The 26,840-nt window shown below is 35.2% G+C and overlaps 1 protein-coding gene across 4 annotated transcripts in view; it reads left to right on the top strand.

The window, feature by feature from the left end:
* The window catches only part of DOCK4 (dedicator of cytokinesis 4), a 224,507-nt gene that overhangs the window by 184,172 nt on the left and 13,495 nt on the right, over positions 1 to 26,840 (top strand). For 2 of the 4 annotated variants that reach the window (XM_088054847.1, XM_088054844.1), the window contains exons 32-48: positions 113 to 198; positions 5,417 to 5,443; positions 5,610 to 5,705; positions 6,912 to 6,972; positions 8,712 to 8,805; positions 12,462 to 12,610; positions 13,622 to 13,708; positions 15,415 to 15,519; positions 17,322 to 17,463; positions 18,078 to 18,244; positions 19,526 to 19,612; positions 21,170 to 21,346; positions 23,302 to 23,385; positions 25,233 to 25,352; positions 25,724 to 25,845; positions 26,118 to 26,238; positions 26,753 to 26,834. In XM_088054847.1, the coding sequence (XP_087910973.1) occupies positions 113 to 198; positions 5,417 to 5,443; positions 5,610 to 5,705; positions 6,912 to 6,972; positions 8,712 to 8,805; positions 12,462 to 12,610; positions 13,622 to 13,708; positions 15,415 to 15,519; positions 17,322 to 17,463; positions 18,078 to 18,244; positions 19,526 to 19,612; positions 21,170 to 21,346; positions 23,302 to 23,385; positions 25,233 to 25,352; positions 25,724 to 25,845; positions 26,118 to 26,238; positions 26,753 to 26,834 (1,807 nt within the window). The remainder of the gene's footprint in view (positions 1 to 112; positions 199 to 5,416; positions 5,444 to 5,609; positions 5,706 to 6,911; positions 6,973 to 8,711; positions 8,806 to 12,461; positions 12,611 to 13,621; positions 13,709 to 15,414; positions 15,520 to 17,321; positions 17,464 to 18,077; positions 18,245 to 19,525; positions 19,613 to 21,169; positions 21,347 to 23,301; positions 23,386 to 25,232; positions 25,353 to 25,723; positions 25,846 to 26,117; positions 26,239 to 26,752; positions 26,835 to 26,840) is intronic. The other 2 variants (XM_088054848.1, XM_088054845.1) reach the window with 1 other exon arrangement.

Below are 26,840 nucleotides of genomic sequence, written 5' to 3'. Positions count from 1 at the left end.
TCTAAAATATGCATTTAGCAAAGACCCTTACATAAAACCAGATCTTCCTTCCATTTTCTCTAATCTCATTAAAAGAAAAAGAAGCTGTTTACACCACACTTATATGTTGCAGGTGGAAGCAAAGCTGATTGACAAACTGGACAGCCTAATGTCAGAAGGTAAAGGTGATGAAACATACCGAGAACTCTTCAACAGTATGTGAGTAATATGTTTATCTTATAATTCCTTAAGTTTAGTTGGCTGTATCAGATGCAAATGTCATTGTAGAGAAGTAATGCTTAAACCAGTTGTGATGCTCATTTTTCTTTTTCTTATTTTATTTTTTCCTTAAAATCTGAAGAATAAAATGTTTCATGGTGTTGTATAGCATCTGGCAGTAAAGTCTGGCAGTACTTCTTGCGTACAGCTATAATTGGGAAAGGCTAAATCTGTTATATCACAGAACATTCTCTTTCTCTACCTACTAATTTTAAAATCAGAAAAGCAAGAAATGCTTCATAATTGCATAGGGTGCAGGTAGAGCTCAGATGGAGCATTTTGAAAACAAGGCATGACAATTCAACAAAAAGCATTTAATAAGTGATTTTCTATTGCTACAAACTTGTACTCCACTGGGTAATGTCACTTGTTGATTTCCTGTTTGATGTAAACAATTGTGTTTATTCTGATAAGATTATTTCTTTTAAATTCTTTTGACAAATGATTGGCTAAGCTTTTAGTGTTTTCTAATAAATGAAATGCCACTTAAATCTAATAGGAAAAGCTAATGATAATGCTGAAGCACCTAAAGTTGTGCATAAATTATTCCACTGAATGAAATAAATTATTGTCACAGAGTACAGGTACAAAATAACTAACTGGACTCTATCTCTGTTGTTCCTCAGAGCTCAATTCCACCAAAGTGAAAGATTTCACTTAATTCTGATATATTTATTTTAGTAAGAGATGTATTGTTCCCCTTCAGGATTCCAAGCTGCTGTGTTTTATTCAGTTCTACTAAATACAGGATTTTTTTTTTCCTGTTTATATGGTTACTTAATCATTCTTTCTTCTTTAAATATTATTTTTAGCTCTCTTGTCTTTAGTTAAAGAACAAGATTCAGGTCTTGGTGTCTGAAAGTAGCTAACATTTAATAATCCGTAATTGTACTGAGTTAAAAAAATAGAGTTCCTAAATATTTATCATTTATGGAAGCAAAAGTGGGTAGAGAGATTAGGTAGAATAGTATGGAATTGAAAGAGTAATAGCAAACAGCAGTACAGTATGCGAAAGCAGAACTTTCCTGTAATTATTCATGACATTTTCATAATCTGAGAAAAGATAATAAAAGGTAAGGTGTTTTCAATATTTTAGTAATACAGTATTCTAACTGTAAAATTAAGCCATTAAAAGAAAAGCTCTAATAAAATGAATCTTATATAAAAATACATCAGTGTGTCTATCACTGAAATAACTTAGAATTCTATAAGAAAGCATGTAAGTATCAAATACAGTTCCTAAATTTTATGGTTTTGAGTTAGATTTCAACTGGTGAACGTTAAACATGATATAGTGAAAAATGCTGAGAGCCTTTTATAAATCTAAATGCTGAAAACATAGTCATGGTAATTTAAATTGCAAAATGTCTCACAGCATCAGTATACTTGTGGTTTCTGTCATGGTATAACAGAAGTTAAAACTAAACTGGGAAATTTCAGAGTAAGTGCTCAAGTTCACTCCCAGCTAATGAAAAAGGTATATTTATGATTATTTTTTTTCTTACTTTGATTGACTGTACATGCATTACCATGTCTCAAGAGGAGAGCCTGCAGAAGATACTAATCTAAAATGGAGGGTTACATATTGCTCTAGGATATGTGAAGAAAAATGATGAAAATCAGATGGACAGTTTGGGGAGTTGATTGCAAGAGACAGGGTTGGTTAGCCTGAGATTTTGGGGTTTCTTTATTTCTTCCATGAGTAATTTAAACTAAGCAATATTACGGTGTCTTTACACAGTGAAAGAAAGCAGACTTGTTTAGGCTGAAGTGGCAGAGATATAGCAGGTACCCAAAAACTGAAATAGTCATGCAGTTTTGAAGCAAGCAGTGCCTTCTTAGTCTTTAATGAAAGAAAATGCAACAATATCACCTGATCTTTCTGAAGATTAGGTGTGGTTGCTTTTGATTACCAAGGAGATGCACATGCCTACTTTGAATACAGCCTGGGAACTGCAGCAGTTGTGACACTTTCAGGTTTTGTCATACTGTTTATTTTGTCTGAATTAGAAAATGAATTTAAATCTCTTAACTCCCACATTAACTGCTTTTTTTTTTTTTTTTCCCAGAGGCAATCACTGCATCTTTCCTTTGAACGTCTATTTTCAAGGATAAATTATAAGCATCTCTGGAGATAGCTAAAACATTATGTGCTTAGAATTTGCTGCCTACAATGGGCATTTAGATAGAATTACCTATATCAAATAAAAACAGAGAAAGTAGGGGGAAGGTGACTGTTGTTTGTTTTGAATCAATGTCTTTCTAGGGACTTGAATATGACCATTCACTGATTAGCTCCTTATGTCATTTGAAGGAGCTGCAAAGCACGAAGTAGTGAACATTTTGTTATCATGAGAAACTAGATGTTGCAATTGCTATCCATTGTAATTATGTTATGAAAGCTGTTCTGATCTACATTTACATTGTAATACTGCACTTGAATTCCTGAGTTAATTAGCACAAGGAAGAGAATGATTTTACTTTATTAAACAGTTGGTGGTTAAAATAAAATTCTCAGAAGCTGTGGTATATACTCAAGTAGGTCTTTCTTCTGAATCTGATGCATACTGCCAGTTTTTTACTTCTGTAACTGTATTTCAGTTTGGCCTAAGACCAACCACTTCAGATTTGGAAGTTAAGTGGCCACATTGAAGCACAAAACCTAATGAGTTCTGCTGGGGGCCTGGCAATGAGGCTTCTCTTTGAAGAGATTGTAGCTGGCATTCAGCTGAGAAGGCATTTATAACTAAGTTCTGCCAGTTTCTGGGTGACTTCTCCAGCCATGAATCTATTATATAAAAAGTGATGGCTGCTACCTTTCCTCTGCTGCCTTCAGTCATCTTAGTTTCTTCTCCAAATGCATGACTAAATTCAGCACTGCCCAGTCCATTAGAGTCTGTCTGGAGAGAGTCTTTTGAGAGCCTTTGAGTCATTCAGGGAACCCCTGGCTATAGTGAGGTCTTTGGACTCCAAAAGAAGCATCCAGATGTTTTAAAGCACTTTTAGAATTAGCTGCTTGTGACCTAAAAGCCTGAAAAAGGCTGTGGTTTAGGCCTACAAAATCCATTTGCTGCGTGATTGAGCTATCCTGAACATTGTTCTAGCCTGCTGTTCATCCCTGGAGAACTCTGGTCCTCTTGATCACTATTCTCTTACTCCTGGGGTACCCAGGATTAAACATAATTAAATACACCCCCACCCCCACCCCCCTTTCTCCCCACCAAGTAAAACAAAGCAAACCATAATTGTTCAGGTGAACTCAGTGTTAGGCTATAGCAGCATGGATGTACAGAAACATTTTTATAGTCTCCTTTTGTTGTTTAACCCCCTTTTAGTGCTTTGTACAAGACAGCCAAGCATCTTGGCTGTGCTTTGGAATCTCCAAGAACAGGGATTCAATTCTACCTAGATTTAGCCAGAATATGCTTGAGTAGCTTTTTCATTCTGAGTGTTTGTTCTGTGCCTTGTGCTGGAAATGCAGCACGGGGAGAGGGAGGCACACATCAGAAGGCAAGTCTTAAATTTTTTCAACCGACCACGTTGATATCAGCTTGTATAAGTACTTTGATTGTATCTACTCAACTCATTATTAGAAACTGTGTCTTTATAATGAATGTGCCAATGCAATTATAAAGAAAATGCAGAAATCAAATGCAGAACCATCTGTTTTAAATGAGAAGTTTTTCTAGAGGAAGTACCAGTTATTATTTTGTTGAATCTAGGTTGAAATGTTCCTCTTTAACATAGGGTTAAAATGAAGTAGAAACAAAAAAATCCCTGCAGCAATCAATGTTTAATAATGTGACAGGCTCTACTCTTATTTCTTATTAGACACAAAAACTTCTATTAGAAGGAACATAAGGGGTTCAGAAGTGAATTAAGTTAGCCTGTGTATTCTGTATGGAAAACAGAGGTGCCCGCTTAGTGCTTCAGCATTTTCTGGTTAAGGACAGTCTTGTCATCTGCCTGCTAGCAATGAAAGACAGCCAGCCTCTAACTGTGAAGGAAAGACATCTGACTGCCTCCTTGAGGGAAGTGAGTTTAAAATTTGTGTATGGGTGCAGGACGAAGATCACTATTTCCTCCTCAGTTCCAGCAGAGCACAGCTTCATTTAGGTCAAATTTGCTTGGAGAATTGCATCTGTGACTTCCCTGAGCCTGTAAGGAGCAGAGCTGGAGTGTATAGCTAGTGCAGTTGGCATGTAGAAGTTCCTGAGTGCTGTTAGAGGTTTGAAATTTGGACGTAGGAGTTGTTAGGGACTGAGCATGCTCAGGGTAGATGAAGGTCAGTGGAGCTGACAGCTTGCCCACTGTAGACAGAAGGTTCAGAGATGCTATTAACAACTCTCTAAAAACCTCTAAGGATGTGGGAATTTTCAGAGGCTTCTAAATAAACCATAACTGAGTGCATTTTCAGGGAGATTGCTGAAATATCTCCATGGACGTGTCATCCACCTGAGCTCCTGCACCAAAGCATAAAAGTAACATGGCTCTGTAGATAAATATTTATTTGCTCATTCTTATATAGAAAATGTAAGAAATTCATGCCTAAATGATAAATATTTGATAAATTTAAGCAATGAAAAACAGAGGCTTGTAGCAGAATTATATAAAGAATAAAAATAAAGAAAATTATATTCAGTATAGTTTTACTGATAGCTCCACTTACATTGCCATTTTGAAGTCTTTCGACTTCAATGTGTAATCAGCATTTACATTGGCACAACAGTTTTTAATAAAATAATCTTATGACACTATAAACTAATGGAATTGTACATCTGCATGATAGTAAATTCTCAGAAAGAAATATTAAGTGAAGAGGGAGATATTAAGTGAAGGGGGGGAATCATCTTGTTAAAATCCCTCCTCTATTCTTAAATTTCATCCATACTGAAATATTAGAGAAAAGAGGACAAAAGGAAACATCTTTATAAAAAATTGAGAAGGTATATTGAGCTGATTAATATTCTTTTCTAGGAACACCTTTAAATTCCACATATTTTGACATATCAGTATGAAGTGAATATATAAATTTTTTGGAAGAATTGTGTTAAGTCTTTGGGGTATTAATATATTCTGAAAATTAGGTATTTGATATCTTGTAACCTGATGCAGCTAATATAAAAATCATTTGTTTTGTCAATGCTTCCTGGACTAGAATTCCACTTTTTGGTCCTTATCCTAGGTAAGACATTGTTTGCAAATTGTGCTTCTTGGGAGGGTGTTTGTGAGAGAAAATCTAACTATCAAAGATGTTGCTAAGGTATTAAGGTACTGGTAAAAGCAGAGAGGTTGTCATAGTAACAGTTAAAAATAAACAGTGACATTTTTCTGGCTTCTTTATTTTTCAGTCTGCTGAAGAAAATTGAGCGGGAAACATGGAGGGAAAGTGGTGTTTCATTAATTGCCACTGTGACTCGCCTCATGGAGAGGCTCCTGGACTACAGGTGAGCGATTATCACAGTTTAGAGGGAGGGTTGTTGTCTTTGAAAGATTAGGAAACAAATACAGTTATCTTGCTGAAACGGTGGCTGCACATGGGTACATGGATACATCAGCTGTAAGTGCTCGGGATCTCTGACAGTAGCTGCTTTGTCAACAGGAAAATGCAACTGGCAGGATGAAAACAACCAAGCAGACTGCCCCTGGTGTAAAAAATATAGTGGTGTGCTTGAGTTTCCTGTCAGGGAATGTAGTAACTTTTGGCAGTAGGTTGGTGACTCAAGTCTGTCTGAAGACACAGAGCTCAGCAGTAATCACCTGACAGTTGTTTTACACAATATGTAAAATTCTTACCACTGTGTCAATCATGCTTAGTTGTAGTGTCAGCTGGCACAGTGTGTATGTATACAAAGACATGATCTCTGGGTGAGCACCTCACATCTGACTGTACCACGTGCTCCAAGGAGAGGGAAATGAGAGGCATGTACTCTCTTTCAGGAGTGTGAGACTGAAAGCAATTTTCCCTCTCAGTTGTGAGCCTGTGTAGGGGCTTCACATTTCAGCTTAGTCCACCTTATGGCCACCAGCTGTAGCATTTCCCACAGCTTAAGTGTAAGGTTTTCTCCCTGATTCCATAGGGACACATGGTGAGACCTAGTACTGCACTTGCTGTCATCACTGATAGTTTGAAAAGAAAGCTATTTCATCAATAAAGAGACTGAACTCTTAATTTCTAGAAGCATGGCACTCTTTCTCTTCAGGGATCAGCTGGATTGCAGCCTCTAGGGCTCCCAGTCTTTCCTAACAGTGGTTATGAGAGTATTTGGGGCAATGGTTTAAATGGTTTAGCCCATGTATTCAAGAATGTTTTAAAGTTATGTTAAATTTCTTTTAGTGACTACATTTTATGTCTGCCTGTTGCTCTTTTATTTCAGCATGGTTATACTGGCTACTTTTTTTTCCCTGTGTGATAAAAAAAGGTCACATAGTAATGACAGAGCCAGAAAGAAAACATTGACTTTCTTGACAGTTGAGGTATTCAATGTACTACAAAAGGAGGCATGAAATCTCTTAGCTACTTGGTCAGCTATTCACCCAAATGCCATCATTTCAGCCAGCTTGCCAAGTCAAATATGTCTGTTTTCTGAGGTGTGCTTCACTGTAAGAGGATAAACAGCATTCCTTTTTACTTTCATTACTTTCTGCTTTAGGGACTGCATGAAAATGGGAGAAGTGGATGGCAAAAAGATTGGCTGCACTGTTAGCCTTTTGGTTTGTATAATACTTTCTCTTTCCTTTTTTTATTTCAGTTGAGCATTTTTTACTAAACATTTTCTACTATATGGATACACATTTGAATAGGACATACTTTGCTTCTTGTTGCAATTTGAGTGGAATTTGACAGAGTAATACTACACTTAGGATCACTGTTTATTTTTTCCAGGCTGAGATTGATGCAGTAGGGAGTTAGTCTTCCTTGGCATTTCATAGCTTGGTTCTGAAAGGTCTCCAAAATTGCTTTATTCAGTTTTATGTCTCTTCTTGCTGGATAAACTTCACCAAAGTACTTTCTGATTTTAATTAGTCTCTGAGTTTGTAGAAACAAACATGCCTTTCCTCCTCTACCAAACCAAACAAAACTTACATGATTTCTCGTTTCTTTTCTTCCCCAATAACTGATCCAAGTTGGTTCTTATAGCATATAATATGGGATATCTTGTGAATATTGCAGGCTGACTATTCTCTCCTGATTAGAAGAGAGAGAAATGCTGCTCAAGACCTCCTGTATTCATGCTATCACCATTATCACAAACCAACAGTGCTAAGCCATAGTATGAAAAAGATGTCATTTTTGTTTACAAGATGCATTTTGATTCTAGGCCAGTTTCCACTGACAAATTTGTTGACTTCTGTTAACCTTGGAAAGTTTCCATTTTCATGGTGAATCTTTTGAAAAGCTGTATTTTTAGCCAGAGGAAAAAAAAAAACCAAAATAAGCTGACTTGTAATTCTGCATTTTTGACATCAGTGAAACAATTTCGTATCACTTCTGAGTAGCAGTTATACGTAAGAGAACAAAGGATTTCTTCAGTAGGAAAATAGTGTTCTAAATAGGGTTGATATTTACTATGAAGCCATAAAGCAGCTGGCTTGCTGTCAAAATATCTGGCATGATCTGAATTCTCTAAAGCACCTGGATTATTTTCATCCCTAAGGAGTTTTTAATCTATTATTAGCAAATCATCCAAAATTTGGACAAAAAGAAAATTAAAATATTTAAAAATCCCAAAACACCATATTACTTTTTAATGAGATGATAATGACTCATACAGGCTAAGCTGGATTTCATATCCTAATAATTTTCAAAGAAATTTTTAATACTCTTGAACAACAGAGAGACAAGAAATGCTAAATTTTCTCAAATCAATTTAATTTTTTTTTTCTTTAAAGTTTTTATTTTTATGTTTTCATAATATTCCTCTCACCTTTTTCCTTGATAACAACTCAATTTAGGAAACAGTAGCACAGAATATAAATTCTGTACATTAGGAGAAAAACTGCTCAGAGTTCAAAATAGCAATTTAAATAATAGAATAGAAATTGTTAATTGCTAGTGAGAACCAGTGCTTAGACTCTTCTAGCCTATAAATTTTCATTAACCAGAGCAGATTGCCCTGAACATGGAGTGTATCTAGTAGGAGGACTTCAGCTGCATGTCCATTGTGAATGTGGCAGTACTTGTGAACAGTGCTGTAGGCTTGTGCTCCTCTTCCTGCTACTTTTTCATACTTTGCTTTAGGACTTGTAAATAATTAAAGAATATTTTGAACTAAGAATTATGATAGTGCAGTCCATATTTTATCCATGAAACAAAAAATAGCAGTTATATGTTGAGAAATCAAATCTGTGTATCTATTTTTAGAATATTATGTTTAAAGTATTTTATTTGTAACCATTATCATAAATTTATCAACTACTACATTTTATTACAAAATTCAATTTTATTTCAGAATTTTTACAAGACTGAACTGAACAAGGAAGAGATGTATATTCGCTATATTCATAAGCTCTATGACCTACATCTGAAAGCACAAAACTTCACAGGTAACTGAATACAAACTAGAAAAAGATATTTAGGACTGGTCTGAGGTTTGCAGTCTATTGCAGCCCTGTAAGCTGTATCCTCAGTGCAGAACATACCAACTCAGGCAACAGCTGTTTCCTTGCCTAATTGATGTCTCAAAATACTGCTTTTTTCAGCCCCACGGCACTATAATTTGCTGAGCCATGGTGAATGAAAATTACTTCTGTTGATACCCACTAGCAATAAATGTGTGATAGGATCATTTTTCCCCCAAAAGAAGTAAACTTTTGAGGAAGTTTTTATGAGTTCATTTAGTGGTATCTGAGGCTATACACTTTTTTGAAATGCTCCTGGCTATCTGTTTGGTGAAGTGTTTACACACAGCTGTGTTTCAGAACCTCATTTTTGGGTTAAAAAAAGAAATTTATTAAATTAAATTTAATTTTCTTAAATTTCTTTAATTTAATTAAATAAATTTAAATTTTCTTAAAAAAAGAAAGGAAGATCCATATCACTTACTCACGATGAGCTAAAGACCCTAAGACCTGTGGCAAGTATTGCAATTTCAAGATGTCTTTCTAAATCTTCACATGCCACATTTGCAGTACTATTGTCCAAGATTTCTCTAATCTTGTGCCAAGGCTGGTTGTTATCTTCTACATGAAGAAATAAGATATTGTGCATGGCTGTTGTTTATACAGCTTAACACGCGCTTCATTTGGGGAACTACATGCCATCAATAAGTGCTGGAGAAGATAAAATCAGTATCCTTTTAAATCACACTGTCTTCGCCAGAATATTTTACTGACCTTGTAATACGTCCATCTTTTCCCCAGTGTTTGCAGTTGCACGTGTTCAAAATTTCTAGGTTTTTTTTTCCTTCTTAAAAGCAGGTTAGCTGGCTGGGGGTCACGAGTAAATATCTTACAGGTACCCCATGTCCTTATGCTTCTCTGCTATCCATAAGAAAGATTGTTCACTTGGAATTTCCACACTCCCTTTACAGTTCATGGATTTAAATGTAGACTAGATAGCAGGATGTGTTAAGGAGAGATTTTAATTTTCTTCATGTGACCTGGCAACAGTGAGTCACAAGAGAATTTTGATTGTCAAGAAGTCTCTTAGCCACAGCTGGCTTTTGTATCAAGCTATTATTTTTCACACTAGATCTTAGTAACTCTTTGAGCAGTGTTGAGTTCCCTTTATGCACCGGGTACTGTTATGTGTCCGGTTTACCTCCAACTGTGATACGAACCTAATTTTTTTCATTGTTTTCCCATCCATTCTGATTTTAAATAGTATTTTGCTCAAAATGTATTTCAAGGACTTTGTTATATTTCCTATGTGTTTATTATCAATCTCTGTGATTTTTGAATTTTTTGTTGTGGTACATTTCACTGCTTTACTGCTATTATTATTATTGTTGTTGTTGTTATTGCTATTTTAAATTTTTTTTCTGTAAGAGCCTTAAATAACACTTGTCTCACACCCATAATTAGAAAACAGACTTGTGTAGTCCATTGCCTTGCCTAATCAGAGACAATACAGACTTTCTTAAATCAGCTGGTCTAGAGAATTTTGGATTAGGAAAATAAGTTTGATACTTCAGTAGCATTCCCATGTTGCAGCATCAGTTTGCTAGTTGGATAGTTTCATCCTAGGGATGAAATTGTTTTTCTGTCCTTTCCATAGTATGATTTACTGGTCTGTTTCTAAAACTGCTCTGTTAAAAAAGTCCTTTTTATTAAAACATTAGTTCAAATCTTTCTTTATACAGCACTCAGTCACAGCTATAAACATACCTCTCTTGAGGCTGAATCACATAAATGCACTGATTCCTTGTGTCCTCTCAGGCACCTGAGAACTGTAATGAGACTTTTTTACCTATCCACCTCAGAAATATCTAATTAGAAATATCTAATTTTGAATATTTCCTGTATAAATTGAATTTCCCACATCACAAGTCAACCATGTTTATCTCTCCTTAGAGTTTGGCACATGTCAGTAGTTACAGACCTGTCCCTAAGGTACCAGTATTATATTTGTTGTGTTGGCCAGTGCCAGACATAGGATGCTGGATAGAGAAACCCTTCAGACTTTTAATCCAGTATGATTATTCTTATTTTAGAAACCTTCTGTATAAATTTATTATAATTTAAGAAAACAACATTGTTGTGGCAGACAAAATTTTGTTAAAGTGAAGGACTTAGATGCCAAGTTTAGAAAGGAAAGGTCAAGATGACCTGTCCTGAACATCTACATATGTTCTGCTATCTTTTGCTTCCTTATGATTTTGAATGATTTATTATCAACTTCATGAGTTTTTTAAAATTGTTACATAGATGTGCTTGATTACAAAAATGTAGCTTGAAACTATGACAAAGGTGGTTACCTGTCCAGCGGCCTGAAAGGTGCTGAGTGTGATGCCAGGATTAAGGCTGGCTGTGCAACTTGCATGGATGTATCACAGCACAGCATCATCAGTTTGCACCACGCTTAGCATTTTACAACACTGGGCTGGATGTGTGGAGGAACACTACTGCTAGAAAAAGTACTGCAGAGTTTGGCTTAAGTCACCTGTCTTATGGGAACTCATATGCCAGAGGCAGAAATAGGATATGGTTGTCTGGGGCAAACTTAGCTTAGCACAAAAAGTACTTTAGTACTTTATTTTTTTACCTAATGTACAGCCTATAAAATCTGCAATAAAATAAGTCCAGTAGGAAACTTAATTCTCCAGAACATGGCTCATTTTTGTGCTGACTCACTCATGCAAAGTGGTCCTGTGAGTGGAAACATAAACTGTGAATACTAACTTGGAAATCAATAATACATATGCTCAGTTAGCCAAATTGAATTGTCATAGCCAGTAGTAATTCTGGTGTTTTGTAATTTGCCAAAGTCTGACTTTCCAATAAAAAGATTAATTTTATATTATTTTAGTGCGCCGTTTCTGAGGAATTCCTGAAATCAAAGGAAAAATAATAATAATTTTCATATTCCCAGATGATTTCTACAGATGAATGTAAAGATTACTACACAGCTCTCTGACTAGAGACCAACAACTGGTTTGATTCCTACGAAACCAAAAACTAAATAAAATTTTAAAAATTAAAAAGAGAAAAATATTGCGCTTCTAAATTGTTTGTTATAGCCAACTGGTAAGGCTCAGCTATCAATGATTTATTTCTCTGTGGAAGGAGTGGATTCTATTAAGCACACATCTGCCTCCCTGTTTTCCTCCCAGCCCTGATCTCTTTTGGACTGTGTCCACAGTCTTGTTGTCTTTCCTCTTTCACTACTGATGTTCTTCATCCTCCAGTCCTTGTTCCTTTGTTCAGACAGCAGGGTCATTGAGAGTTTCTCCTTAGCAGTAGGGAAGACTGGGGCTAAGCAGGAAATGGTTACTTAATTTCTGTCTCCTTTTTATTTTCAGACTCAGTCACTCCAGTGACTCCACTTTAAAAAGCGTGTGAAAATTTTAAGCTATTTTTGTTATTGCTGTAGATAGTAATTCTGTCCCAAACCACCACTGCCATCTGCCTAATACTCAAAATAAGTCAATTACCCATTAAAAAGGTGCTTCTCAAGAAAAGCATTCACATCTCTGTGTTCTTTGTTTCTCTGCTTTATCTGTTTGGTGTTGATAAGTGCCATGCTGCAATTTCTCTTGCAGAGGCTGCCTACACGCTCCTGCTGTACGATGAGCTGCTGGAGTGGTCTGATCGGCCACTCAGGGAATTCCTCAACTACCCCATGCAAACAGAGTGGCAGCGTAAGGAGTGTCTCCATCTGACCATCATTCAAAATTTTGATAGGGGAAAGGTAAAATAGTCCTATTTTACCAAGTGGGTCTGGGAAGGGTAGTTTATTCATTTTAGGATATTATTTCCAGGGTTGCACTTTTATCCTGCATTGGAAGTGTTTTTTCCTTGCTTGATTAAGCAGTTACTTAACGATGCAGTACATTTCTTCTAATCCTGCGGTTGTATCCTAGAAATCCACCACTTATATATGAGAATAATTTTCATTTGTGGAGCAGTTGGCTTTGTAACTGTCAAAGCACTTTGTAGAAGGTGGTATAGTTTCTCCCCATTTTAAAGGTGGTGAAAATGAGCCTTATAAAGCTAATGAAATTCACTTAGTGACCAAGTGAGGATTGTAAAGGCTACAGTTACACCTTACAATACCATGTTGTATCTCTTAAAAACTAAAAAATAATTTGTTTGGGGTAATGACAGTTCATTGTCATTACTGCAAATACCTGTTCTGAATTAAGCAAGTGTAATTATCCTGTAGTCTAAAATTTTATATACACATAGTGCACTGATTCATCTTACTGACAAACATGCAATGCATTACAGTTTTGTGTAGCTGGTGTAAAATCTGTGTAATCCTAATAAATGTAATCAAATGGGTGTTAATCATAATGTTTTTCAAACAATTCTGTAATAGTTTAACTTACATGGTGCAGTGAAGTACTGTACCACCTAAAAAAATTAAGGAAGATGTATTAAAAGTACGATTTAAAAATGTAAAAATTTTACAGTGTTGAATCCATCTCATGTAGTGTCAAAAGAGCCATCCATCTCTCTTGCAATGACTTACGTTTTGTGCATAGTGCAAAAAGAATAATTAATTAATTATCTAAATATATTTTTAATTCTTCAAAGAATTCATTGGTATTGCTCAGAAGCTATCAGCATGTTTAGTGGACAGTTTGTTTGAATATTTTCAGCAACAACAAGACTTAGTATAGCTAGAACAGACCAGTAATGAATCACAAATTGACAAACAGTTGCTTTGAATTACTGAATATCTTTTATTTGCTTCCAGTGTTGGGAAAATGGCATTATCTTATGCAGGAAAATTGCAGAACAGTATGAGAGCTACTATGACTACAGAAACCTCAGCAAGATGAGGGTAATGTACTTGAATACTTTTCATCAATTAGGATTCCAAAAGCTTTTTAATTTAGGTTATAAAATATTACTTAGAAAATTAAATTTACCACAGAATGTTCCTTAGGTTTGGTTTGCAAATCTTATTATTTACCCTGAGGGTTTTTTTTCTACAATAAGGATTACAGAAAAGGAGTATGAGTTTTTTGAAAAATGAGAAAATTCAGTCTTCATAGAGTGGTTTGGGTTGGAAGCCTTAAAGATCTAGTTCCAGCCCCTCTGCTAGACACCTTCCACTAGACCAGATTGCTGTATTTTATTATAAAATTAATGTTCTTCCAATATTTGTACCTGTACAGCATCCTTTTTGTACACATGCTTATGCAGAAAAATAATAATACATATTCACTTTCATTAGCTTCCTGCAGTTTATTCAGGGAATGTATTCTGTGCAGTCCTTCACCAGGAGCAGCAGCATGTCCTAGCAGTTGTAATTGTAAGCAAAGCTACAAGTAATGCCCAGCTTCACATTTTTTTTAATTTATGGCTTAAAAATATGGTTTGTTTAATATTTCATAGCAAAAATTAATCTTTCTTGGTACAGTCTTCTTGTTGTTTCTTTCATTTTAGAACTCTAAGCATTGTTTCTCTTTCATTCATATAGTGTATTTTAAAGATTATTATGATTTTTCTTACCTGCTTCTGATGGATTCAATTTCGTATTACAACTCCCCTTTTAAATTTCCTGTACATGTAGGATGCTTGCTGCTAGGACTGAGTGAAGTCCCTTTAATCCAGAGCTGCTTAAAACGTTATGCAAAATTCTCAACACAGAGCTATGTGGCAGGACTCTCTGTTATCTGCTTATTCCATATATATTTTGATATGTCAATGGCAGAATTCTATAAGCAAAAGCAAACTGACTATCATCCTGTGAATAAAAAGATTAGTTTATGCATGTTTAATTAATTGCACTGAATGTGTTTTGTGATTGAAATATTCTTTTACTGTATCTGTGCCGCCGAGGTTAATCCAAAAATGGAGGTGTGGGGATTTCTCATAGCAGTATAATTAGGCAGCTATTGATAGCATATGCATTCTAAATAGCTGTCTGTGTTACCTAAAATAGGGCTAAGACTGTGTTTGGCTTTTTCCACAGTATTAAAAACTTTGTCAAAAATATCATCAGAAAATGAGGACTTTGGCATTAAGATTCCCTTGTGTCAATTTTATGAGTGAAATAAAAAATGGATGTATTGATCAAAAATTACGCTAATTGCTATTGTGACATTGTAAAGAAACTCATATTTGATGCTTACATCATTGGAATCTGGTATGATTTGGACATAACTGTCTTGAATATGGAAATTAGTCTTTGCTGATTTAGCTGACCACAATACTGCCATGTGTTTAGGTGATTAGCAGATTACTGGGTCATATGTTTCAAGCTGTCTTTCTATTTTACCACTTTAATATAGGGGACTTAATATTTTAAAGGATTTCTTTTTTAATTCTTGGAAACTTTGAGATCCCTTAGAGGTATAATAACTTAATCTGATGCATTTAGAAACTTCTCAATGTCCTAGTAGTTGCTCAGAGATACATTGCAATTCCAGTACCCCAGAGGTGAAAGATACTCTCTTTTGTGACAGCTTATGGTAAAAATACACTTTCAAAAAAAGAAAGTTTATTTTTTGAAAGAAATTGCATTTCTTCTCAATCTCACAGATGATGGAAGCATCTCTATATGATAAAATTATGGATCAACAGCGTTTGGAGCCAGAATTTTTCAGAGTTGGTTTCTACGGGAAAAAGTTCCCATTCTTCTTGAGGGTAAGTGAAATGAAAATAAACAGAATGGAGTAATACTGTCATTCATAATCACTTTCACTGAGTTAAAATTTGTTCATACCTGTTGAGGTATGGTTTATATATACCATATACAAGTTCTTATCCTGTGAGAAATGCTTTACCCTCATGTTTGATGGTTAAGAAAAGGTCCTGACTAATGAAAAGACAAATGCTAGGCTTCTAGAGTCCCAGAGAAACACAATATTCATGTTTATTTTGGAAACCATGCACCTACATTGTTTCACAGACTAATGGCTCATGATAGTTTGTTCCCTTTATCCTGTTCTGTTTCTGCTGGTGTGTACTTAAAGGCTGTCAGTAGTATCCATTGGTGGTGGCATAATCAGCAATTTAGCATTTAAGCAATTACATTCCCAAGTTTTTTTTGTTGTTTTTTTTTCAAATGACTTAGAAATTCCTCATTATTCATCAACAGTGAATTTCACTATTAATGTTCTAAAACTGACAAATAATAAACCTATTACTCTTGATGGTTGATCTGGAATTCCTAGGTTACTGAAATGTCCTTGAAAATGTTCGTGGTGTTTACCCTGTTCCCCTTTTCCACAATCTGCAGTAGTTTAGCTGTCACCTGGAGAAGAGGACAGAATCCATCTTATTCATGGAGCAGCTGTAGTCATAATCCAAGCTTCTCTTCCTGTAGTAATTAAAATAAGTGATGAAGGAACTTCCTCTATGTGGTGGAGACCTAAAAAGCTTGATTTGTCTTTGCCTTAGTGGTGGGGAAAATTACAATTTCTAATTGGTAAATATAGCATGAAATCTCCCCTTAAAAGCAATGCTCGAAAAAATAGTCTGATGGGAAGATAGTTCTTGATATTACCTAATATTCATCTGAATATAACTTCTGTATAAACCAATTTGAAAATATTAATCAGAAAGAATTTAGCTGGTGGAGTAAAAGTTGTGGAAGGAGTTACACAACAGTGCAGTACTTCCAAACCTTAGTGCTTATTCATTTTACTAATTTTTCAAGTTAAACATACACAGCACAGATTTATGCTTACAACACCAACAAGGACAGACTTAATACATTTGATTTAAATTTTTTATGGCAAAGCAGTTTGTAAATCTGGCTGTGTTTGCTGTAGAAGGAATAAAGACTAAATTTCATAATAAAGCTTTCACATTTTAATTTGTAGTTGAACAATAATACTGTTGCAGGGTTTTTTTTGTAGCAATTCCCATGAAAGTCTCGACTCTCAGAATTCAATGCCAGGAGCATTCTTATGCTTTGTGTTGTAAAAACTGGATCATTTTAATTTTCCAGGCTGATAATTGATCAACATTTACAGGGTGCCTTTATAATTTTCTCATGCAATGTTTTTCATCATAATTATATAACATCAGAACAAAGTTTCTTAGTTCCTCATGGAATCAACTTTGAACCTGTTTCACTGTCTTAACTGTTTGTTGGGTTATTTTTCTGTTGCATATTTTATACAATTTGATACATCACATTCTATGCTTTGACCCACTAAGATCAATTTCTCCCTTTAGATTTTTATAAAACTTGGAATTGTAATTACTACATTTTTCAAGACTTTTGAATAAAATGTAACTTATATGATAAAGATTCCTTCTTCTTAGTAACCTGTTCTTTCTATATTCCTTATTTTTATTCTTACCTTTTGTTTTTTATTTTTTCCCTTCTTTAAATGATGCAAAAGTTGCCTGGAAAATCTATATTTAAGAGCGTGTGTTTGGATCCTGATTATTTTCATGCAATTTGCTCTTGCTTTTTGTTTTCTTATTCCGCTCAGAATAAGGAATTTGTTTGCCGAGGACATGACTATGAAAGGCTGGAGGCCTTCCAGCAGCGAATGTTGAATGAGTTCCCACATGCCATTGCTATGCAACATGCTAATCAGCCAGATGAGACCATCTTTCAGGCAGAAGCACAGTGTATCCACATAATCACAAAGCCATACTCTGCACTTACATTTTCTATGCTTTTAAAAAAATGTAGGTTCCCCTATAGCCAATTTCAGTCACATGGTGTCTCCACTGAAATAAATGGTAGGTGAGAATTTCCCTGCATTTTGTCCCAGCTCACTCTATTATGTTTGGAAGTCCTTTGTGTAATTTTGGTTCTATTTAAAAATTCCTTGACATGTTATTGACATTATTTCTTTATCTAAAAATACCTATAGAACTATCACCACTGTGATAATGGTGTAGCAGTTCAAGGTACAGTAATTTAACTTCTTAAAATACAACATTATATTAGCATGACATTACATATTTTGTAAAAATATATTTAATTAAATCCCTTTACTTTATGTACTATTCCATATAAGTAGCTCTATTTCAAAAATAAAGATGAAATTTTCAACAAAACAGTACAAAGAAATCTCAAACAATCAAAAAATCTCTCTGGTTCCTTTCCCAAACCATTAATAGTATAGAAACATTTCATGATGCATGCTTCTAAAGAATTTTTCTTCTGTAATGCCTCAGGAGTCAATATGCTTTGCTAATTTGAATAAAGTGGGATAGCCTTAACTCTTTACATAAAGATTTGCAGATTTATGCAGTGACACCAATTCCAGAAAACCAGGAAGTCTTGCAGAGAGATGGCATTCCTGATAATATCAAGAGCTTTTACAAAGTAAACCACATCTGGCGATTCCGATATGACAGACCATTTCACAAAGGGACCAAGGACAAGGAAAATGAATTCAAGGTAAAGTATCACACCCTTTCCTATCTACTGGACCTGTGGATTTGTTTGTAACACCAACAAAAGCTGCCCTATTGAAACATCATCTGCATTTGCATTATTCAGCTGAGTGTGGTAAAACAAATTCTCCAGAGGAGATGGTATCTCAGATTTGACCATTTCATTTCTTACTTTTAATAAAATAGGATCAAAAATATATGGGAGATGCAGAAGTCTTGCTGTATATGTGACTAGGAGTGAAAAAATTAATTTTGTTTTTTCATCTGTGATATTTAGAAGGCAGAACTGGAGAGAGCTGTCTCAGAAAAGTTTCTTAGTCTGGTGGAAAAACATTGTTAAGGAGGTAGTCTGGGGTATGAATAGGATTGCCTAAAGTTATCTCTCTAGAGCAAGGGAGAGACAGTTTTGACTGAACTGCAGCATAGTGACCTGTTCCTGTGATATCAAGACTAAAAACTACTTCTAAACTTAGAGGTTGTCTCAGGGAAAAGCAATAGTTCCTTCCCTAATCGGTAAATACCTTCTGTTGCCCCTAATAAAAACGTCATAATGAAAATTCATCTTTTGGTGTAATTTTAATTCTGACCCACTACAAGCACATCCTGGTGCAGAATATTATTCAGACAGACAAAAAGAGTCATCCCATAATAATTTTGTTACAAGTTTAGAAGAAAGGACTCTAAGGGTAATAAATTAACTAAATTGACTCACTGTTGTCTTCTAATGCATGTTTGGGCTTTGTTTTAACTGTCCAGCTTATAAATATATTTTGTGTGAGCACTATGCTATGTGTTGATTTGTCATTTCACAAACCTCTCGCACAAAGTGTTCACCAGTAGTATATTTGAGTATCCTATCATCTGTGCATTCTGGAATCTTGAATAGGGCTTCTTGAAGGAGACCTGGTCATTCTCTCTGATCTGTAAGTTGTTCTGTTGCAGAACTCTTGCTCTTCTCAGATGTGAGATCAGAAAAGAAATATTAGAATATCAATTCAGTTGTGAGTGACTTCTGGAGATTTGGGGACAACATATAATAAAGTTTGAGTGAAGAATCAGCAGAAGTTACTGCTTAGTAACCTAGACCTAGAAAGTAGGACCTAGAAAGTAAGGAGAAAAGCGGGTGTCGTTGACTTTGGGATAGACATTGCAGTAGGAATTTGGATGTTAGTACTTTTTTTAATGCATACTGTTACTTTAGTGAAGGTGTTCATAAAGGAAACTGGTAATAATTAAGGAAAATATAGAGTCAAATAGGGAAATAAATTGGTTTTATGTATTTTAGAGTCTGTGGGTAGAGAGAACCACGCTCATCTTGGTGCAGAGTTTACCTGGAATATCTCGTTGGTTTGAAGTAGAAAAACGTGAAGTGGTGAGTATGAGACTCACGTCAATACGTATTTTGTGTTGGTTTACTTCCTTAATCATGTGTTATTTGATTAATTGCTTTAAGATTTATTACACATATGTAATTTCTTTGACCAAGGTCTCAAGGTGGCTGCAACAAAATTATTTGCAAAGTATATTGAGTTGTCTGATTTCTCTTGTCTTGAAAAGTATTATTATGAACCACACTTAGGATTCATTTAAACAGCTGAGGAAAAAGAAGTCGGGAATAATGGGAACCCAAAGGCAACATTTAATGTCAGTAAATTGCTTCCTTAAAATTCAGCACCATGTAACATTTAATACTTAGAATATCTGTAGTTTAATGTATCCTTCAGTGTCCTTGAAAAGTAAACATTCTCCAATCCGAGCTACTGAACAGAACCTATAGGAATAGGGTCTAATGTACGAGTTTGTTATTGACACATTGGAATTTCCTCTCCTTGCTTGTTCTATTACTTAAAAAATCCTTAAATAGATTCCAGATTCGGAGGAGTGCTCCTCCTATAGAGATCTCTAAATAATTGGTCAGTTGCTGAGCCCTGGAACATAGCATCTATAACTATTTTCCTTCTTGTCAAAGCCAGTCTTAGAATAATCCCATTAAATATAAGGATACCATAGTACAATTGATTTTCTCTAATACTCTGTTGTGTTTTTCTTTTATAATAGCAGAAAAAGTATCATTTGTTCACCATATTGCTATTCCCATGTAGAAAACCAAAGGTGTAGTTTAGTAAAATCAAAATATTGTGTGTGACATGAGACATTTTATTAGTTGACTCCTGCTGAGTCTTTACTAGGTTATTATGACCACTAATATGAAGACCTTCAGTTTACTATCATTTTACCATTATAGCCACCATTTCCAAAAGTCAACTGTAATAACTTTTCTTGAGCATGTATGAGGTCATGACTTGGATTTGTGCTTGTATGTTTTGGTAAATTATAGCAGCTGCAAGCCTGTACTCATCACTCAGATTTTGGTTTTTCTGGCCAGTCACGCTACCTGTGAACTCTCACCCTCGAGAAATGAGAGGCACATCCTGCTCAAGGCTGTCTTTGACTATTACTTGATCATCATTTTAGCTCAAAGCTTGCATTCAAATTCCTGATCCATAAAATCTCGTTGTTGACTTTACTTTGGATGGGGAAACTACCTCACCAAGACTTCAGCTCTGCTCTGTACCCTTAAACTGGTGAAGTTCCCTGACCCCAAGCCCATTTTAGGTAGTTACAAAGGACAGTTGAATCCTGAATTCTAAAAGTTCCACCACTGCCTGAAAGTATGTGGATGTTTTGCAGCAAGGGCTGGGTCATCTCTCAAGGTCAGATAATCAATCTACCAGAGTGACAGTTGGTTTTGATCACTGATTGCATGATAAAATCAAATTTCTCCCCCAGCTGAGAACTTTCTCTGTCAAACTACTGTAGGACATAGAAAAATATTGTTTTATATTAAGAAATCAAAAATTACCTGCAATATATTTCATCTTCCTCCTGCAGATTAAGTTGTTTGCAATGTTTCTCACTCATGTTTCAGGTGGAAATGAGTCCCCTTGAGAATGCTATTGAAGTCTTAGAAAATAAGAACCAGCAGTTAAGAACACTGATTAGTCAGTGTCAAACTCGACAGATGCAGAACATTAACCCTCTCACAATGTGTCTAAATGGGGTCATTGATGCAGCAGTTAATGGTGGAGTTGCTAGATACCAAGAGGTAAGCAATTTACTTTCTGTTTATTAGAAATTTGATTTCTTTCCCTGTATAGATGCAGCTCCTCTGTATAAATTAAGGACAGAAACTACTATATGAATAATAGTTATAATTATACTATATTGCAGTTTTGGGTTAGGGAATGTTATCAGTGTGGGTTATTGAAATAACCATTTTGCTGCAGATAGTATCATAAACTTACTCCAGTGATGACTCAATTCACAATTACCTGCATGCTTCAGTGATTTGTTTGGAAATTTTCAAGTAACTGGCTAATTGTAAGTAAATTATTATAATTAATTGCCTGTTCTAGGATAGGAGATACTTCTGGCCAACTAGCTAATTTACTTTTTTGTGCTGACATTCTAGTTTTTATATACATATTATATATATGTGTGTATATATGTATACATGTATGTATGTATGTATATATGTACACACACAAATTCTCAACAAGAAATTAATTTTCTTGAAGAATCATAATTTTCTAGATCTTTCTTGTATCTCCCAAGTTTTTAAGAAGAGGTATTTTGGGGGAGGGGGGGAGAGGGATTTAAAAAAAATAAATACAATTTAGAAATGTCTAACACTGGATTTATTTCTAACAGTTGTTCCTCATTGTTATAATTTCTGAATCACCTTAGGAGAACCTTAAATGTTTGTGATACTGTATTTACACAAAATTCTGTGGAATTTTGAAACTTCAGTAAAAAGAAAGGGTCGGGGGCTTTTTGCAACCCAGCTAGATTTTTCTCTTTCTCCTAACAGTCTTGTGAAATACTTGAGTCTGCTGGTTTTCCCTTTGACAATGTCAAGTTGAATAACATTCTGTCCGCTTGTCTCAAAGGCTGAGAGATTCAGTGTTCACTCAGCAGTGTTAAATTTGGTAAAAATACATCTTAATTAAACTATGAGTCCAGTATAGTATTAGAATCTGTCATCAAAACTGCAGTGTTAAGAAAATTGTGAGACTGAAGCAAAGCAGTAACATTTTTTATGTTTCCTAACTGCCTTTAAACAACAACAACACTGTTTAGCATAGCAAAGCACCATGGAGGGGGTCCCTGGAGAAATACAGTCATGTCAGAACTATGTCTGGTTTGAATTAGCAGTGTCAGAGCTAGCTCAGTGTCTCTGCACAGCTTCCATTCTTCACAAGCATATCAAAGGTTCTAGCTTGCTCCTTATTGCTGTCCTTGGATGTAATTCTTGGTCTCTTAGACAGTGTTCATGTTTCGATTCCCTTCTGCCCTCTGCCTCTCACTATATTAAAATAGGACTTTTCAGCATTCATTTTTTAAATAACAAATTGTGAGGGGTTTTTTTCTTCCATTTCTCCTAATTATTTTCTTTGCATGTCCATTTTTCAGTCTTTATATATCTACCTGTTGTTTTGCCAGCTCTTACCTTCTACCTTCCTTGCTATCCTGTTCTATGTAAATGCTTTTCCCTGTTTCACTTGCTTTTCCCTTCTGCCTTGTACAAAGCTCAAAGTTCAGTCAGTCTTGGACCATTTGGTCTTGCGGTAAGAGTGACCATGTCCTTACCAATATCTTCCTTCCCTTCAGGCAACTTCCATGTTTTAGGAAGTGTCCTTTGACCATCTGCTGCCTTCTTGACTCTGTCTTCCTTCTTCCCTCCTTTTCCTCTTTAAATTTTTTCCTTTTTTTTTTTTCTCTTCTGATGGGGAAGAAGCTATCTCTAATTATTCAGCACCTTCATATTTCAAATGTTAAAGCTATTCATTCACTAGTGGCTACATTTTTTTGCCTATGGTCTCCACAAATGACTGTATGATTAATTACTTATTTAACATATATTATCAATTATTGCAGTTCAAAGGAACTTAGAAAACATTTGCAAATATTATCTAGAAACTTGGGGTTTTTTTAAAAAAAGAAACATAAGTGGTGTGTTTTTACTCACATTGTTTTACTTTGTAATTTTATTCTGTTTAGGCATTCTTTGTCAAAGAATACATCTTGAACCACCCAGAAGATGGAGAGAAGATCACACGCTTAAGAGAACTTATGCTTGAGCAGGTAAAATGGCAAGATGGCCTGCTCAGCTGTTCTAGCTAAAAATGTACCCAAATAAAATAAAAAATATCAGAGGTTAATAATTGCCCTGTGATCTTCAGTGTTTTCTGAGTTAGATTCCAAGTAATGAGTAACTTTCTATACAAGCAGGTAGGTTCCTGGGCCATGTTAATATTTTTCCCTAGTCTTTTCCATCATCACCTTAATCACTTCAAACTATTTTGTGTAAAATAAAGGCTGAGTGACAGGCCTATCTTGTCATGCTCATACACAAATATTTGCACAAAATATTTTATCACTACTACAGAATAAACATTATTTCATTGAAACATTTGATGTCTGGCATATATTTGTATTTTACCAATATTACAGAAAAATATTTTCACTATAAGGTTTGCCATAAGAGCAAAAAAGCATTCAAAATCTTATTTCAATAAAAGATATCTAGTGGTAATTGGCAAAATAGGTAGGTGATCAAATTAAGCATATGAGGATTCTATGCATTATATATTTTTTTGCATTATTTCTCCATTCATTTATAAGCCAATGATCTACCAGTTTCAAATATGAAGTGTTTCCATCTGAAAATGCTGAATGTTTTTTTAATCAAAGAGCTTACTAATATTTCAGTTTTTTTAACTGGCATTTATCTATCTTTGTTCTATGCAGCATGTTGATGTTTCAAATTTTATTGCCAGCTTGGAACAAAAAGAGTCACAGTATTGGAATTTGGCAAGATGGGAATTCCATTTTTCATCAGCATTGTGGGATCTTTTGGTTAGATCAGACAAGTGACAGGTCCTCAGACAGTATAAATCAGAATAGATTCACTGAGCTCACTTGAATTTCACTGTGAGAATGTATTGTAAATGACATTATAATTTTACTTTTTCAAGCTGTGGTTAATCTCACTAATCTTTAAACTGTAAAACTGGAGTTAATAACTTCCTGCAAATAAAATATGGGTTCCAAGCAATAGCTGTTCAGCCCCCTCTGGCACCCACAGCTGATTTAACGTGGAGCATTTGGAAGAGCCGGGATGGCTCTGTGCGTGCGTGTGTGTGTGTGTGTGTGTGTGTGTGTGTATGGATATGGATATGCTGCAGTCCTGACCCGAGGTCAGGGATGCTGTACAGCTGCGTGCCCACTTGCAGGCTGCCTGAAAACATCAGCCAGGAGCTCTCATCCAAAGATATTACAGCACACTGTAGCTATTTTGTTTTTAAATCTGAGCTTATCTGATTACTCTTGTAACCAGTTCAATATTTTGAATGCATGTGACCAAATTTGAGCAAGATTAAAATTTTAGCACTATAATTCTAAAGCCTGTCATGACTTGTGTCAAGGATATACATCAGGCCACTACTTCTGGAGGTCTCTGGGGAATTGAAATAGGATAGGGGACCATGAACTTCATTAAAAATATATTAGAGTCTCTGGTGGATTTGACCATTGCTGTTGTTTCATGCTCTTTACAACTTTTGTAGAAAAAACAACAACATTTTCTACAACAACTGTTGTAGAAAATGGCTTTCATTTAGGTTTTAGACCTGCTTCTTTGTAAAGTTCCCATTTATTCAGATTTTTCACTATGTTATCCATAGTGTTTTTTAATATTACAGTTGAATTTGCATAGGTGAAACCTTTGGGAAAGTTGAACAGGAAGACGCAGTAAATCCTCTTGTGTGCTTCTGCTCCTAGTCCTTTTGTGGTTACAGGTTTTTCAGAGATTTAGATAGGTGTTTTTAAGGCAATGTGCATTTTGCATTTTTTTTTTTTTAGTCAATATCCTAATTGATGATGAGAGCTTAAAGAAAATGGATCAAAATTATTTTTTTCCTGTTCTGCAGGCCCAAATTCTAGAGTTTGGCTTGGCTGTGCACGAGAAGGTGGTGCCACAGGATATGAGGCCATTGCACAAAAAGCTGGTGGATCAGTTCTTTGTGATGAAGTCAAGCTTGGGAATACAGGTACTCACGTGATCAGGTGCAAGGATAGACCAGAAGACTGTTCAGCTGCATTAAGGGTTGGTTCATTTTCCCAAGCAACAAACAGTGACATCTTTTGGTTGTTTGTGCCCATAACAGCTTGTAGCCTTTTCGTAGTATCACAAAGCAAAGAAAAAGTAAACTTCCCATTCCATGCAGAGAAAAGTAGTCATGTTTTACTAATAGTCACATTTTACTATCATTAATGAAAAGTTAAAATATTTTTGTTATTAATGATGAAGCTGATCCAAAATGTCATGTAACTGTATGTAGTTATCTACATATCTGTATCTTACAAAATGCGTAGTGATATTATGTTAATTTTAATTAATCTTCTCTTAATAACTCACCAGGAGTTTTCTGCCTGTGTACAAGCCAGCCCTGTTCATTTCCCAAATGGAAGTCCTCGTGTATGCCGGAATTCCATACCCATTTCTATGAGCCCTGATGCTGCCAGGGTAATACCACGACGCAGGCAAGTTAAATACTAGTAATGACATATTTTTGCTATCCAAGGAAGATGACCCATAAATACTTCTATTATGTGCATACTTTCTTGTATGGTCTGTCTGAAGTGTTTAGCCTTGAATAGCTGGTATACGTGTTCTCCTTTCTCTCTCTCTCTCTCTCTCTCCCCCCCCTCTCCTCCCCCAGTTAAAGATTAATAAACATGTGTTATTCTCACGTGAGAAATTGTGATTGACAATTAGAGTTAACCATTTTTATATTTCATTATTCTTATAACAGCCCCTTGAGTTACCCAGCTGTCAATCGGTATTCATCCTCGTCACTGTCATCCCAAGCTTCTGCTGAAGTCAGCAACATCACTGGGCAGTCAGAAAGCTCAGATGAAGTTTTCAACATGCAGGTATAATTTATTGTCATTCTTCATGTCTACAGAATCTTTCTTACAAGGCTATTTACTAAGTTAATGCTTCTATTATTTCATCCAGAAATATCATAATTATTGCTGATGTTTCTTTTAAAAACTAAATTTTTAAATGAGATGGTAAACTTATTCACTTAGAAATAACTTTTCTTATGTAGCTGTTTTCTCTTGTTTAAATTAGAGCATTAATTTTTCACAAATGTAATAAATAGCAGTGGACTGTGATGCAAAGTCATCTGACCTTGCATAGACTTTTGTGTCCAGTTGTCACGTTGTGATGTAATTATTTGACTGTATTATTTACATTTCTGTTTATTTTGTATTTTGCTACATCTTTGTGTAGTTAGATTAATGCTCTTTATACGGATTTGCTATTTTGAATTGCTGATAAACTACACTAAGGAGCTACTTGTTCTAATGAAGAGTATGCTATAAATTTTTGTTTTCCAAACCAGTAAATGTGATCTGTTAACAACATCTCTTCTATACACAGCCTAGTCCATCTACCTCAAGCCTGAGTTCTACTCATTCTGCTTCACCTAATGTGACCAGTTCTGCTCCATCCAGTGCCAGAGGTCAGT

The sequence above is a fragment of the Pseudopodoces humilis genome, chromosome 5, assembly GCF_049639895.1.
Source record: "Pseudopodoces humilis isolate 2021_Gansu_Grassland_sample_001 chromosome 5, ASM4963989v1, whole genome shotgun sequence".
Lineage (NCBI taxonomy): Eukaryota > Metazoa > Chordata > Aves > Passeriformes > Paridae > Pseudopodoces > Pseudopodoces humilis.
This window is presented reverse-complemented; position numbering and strand designations above follow the sequence as displayed.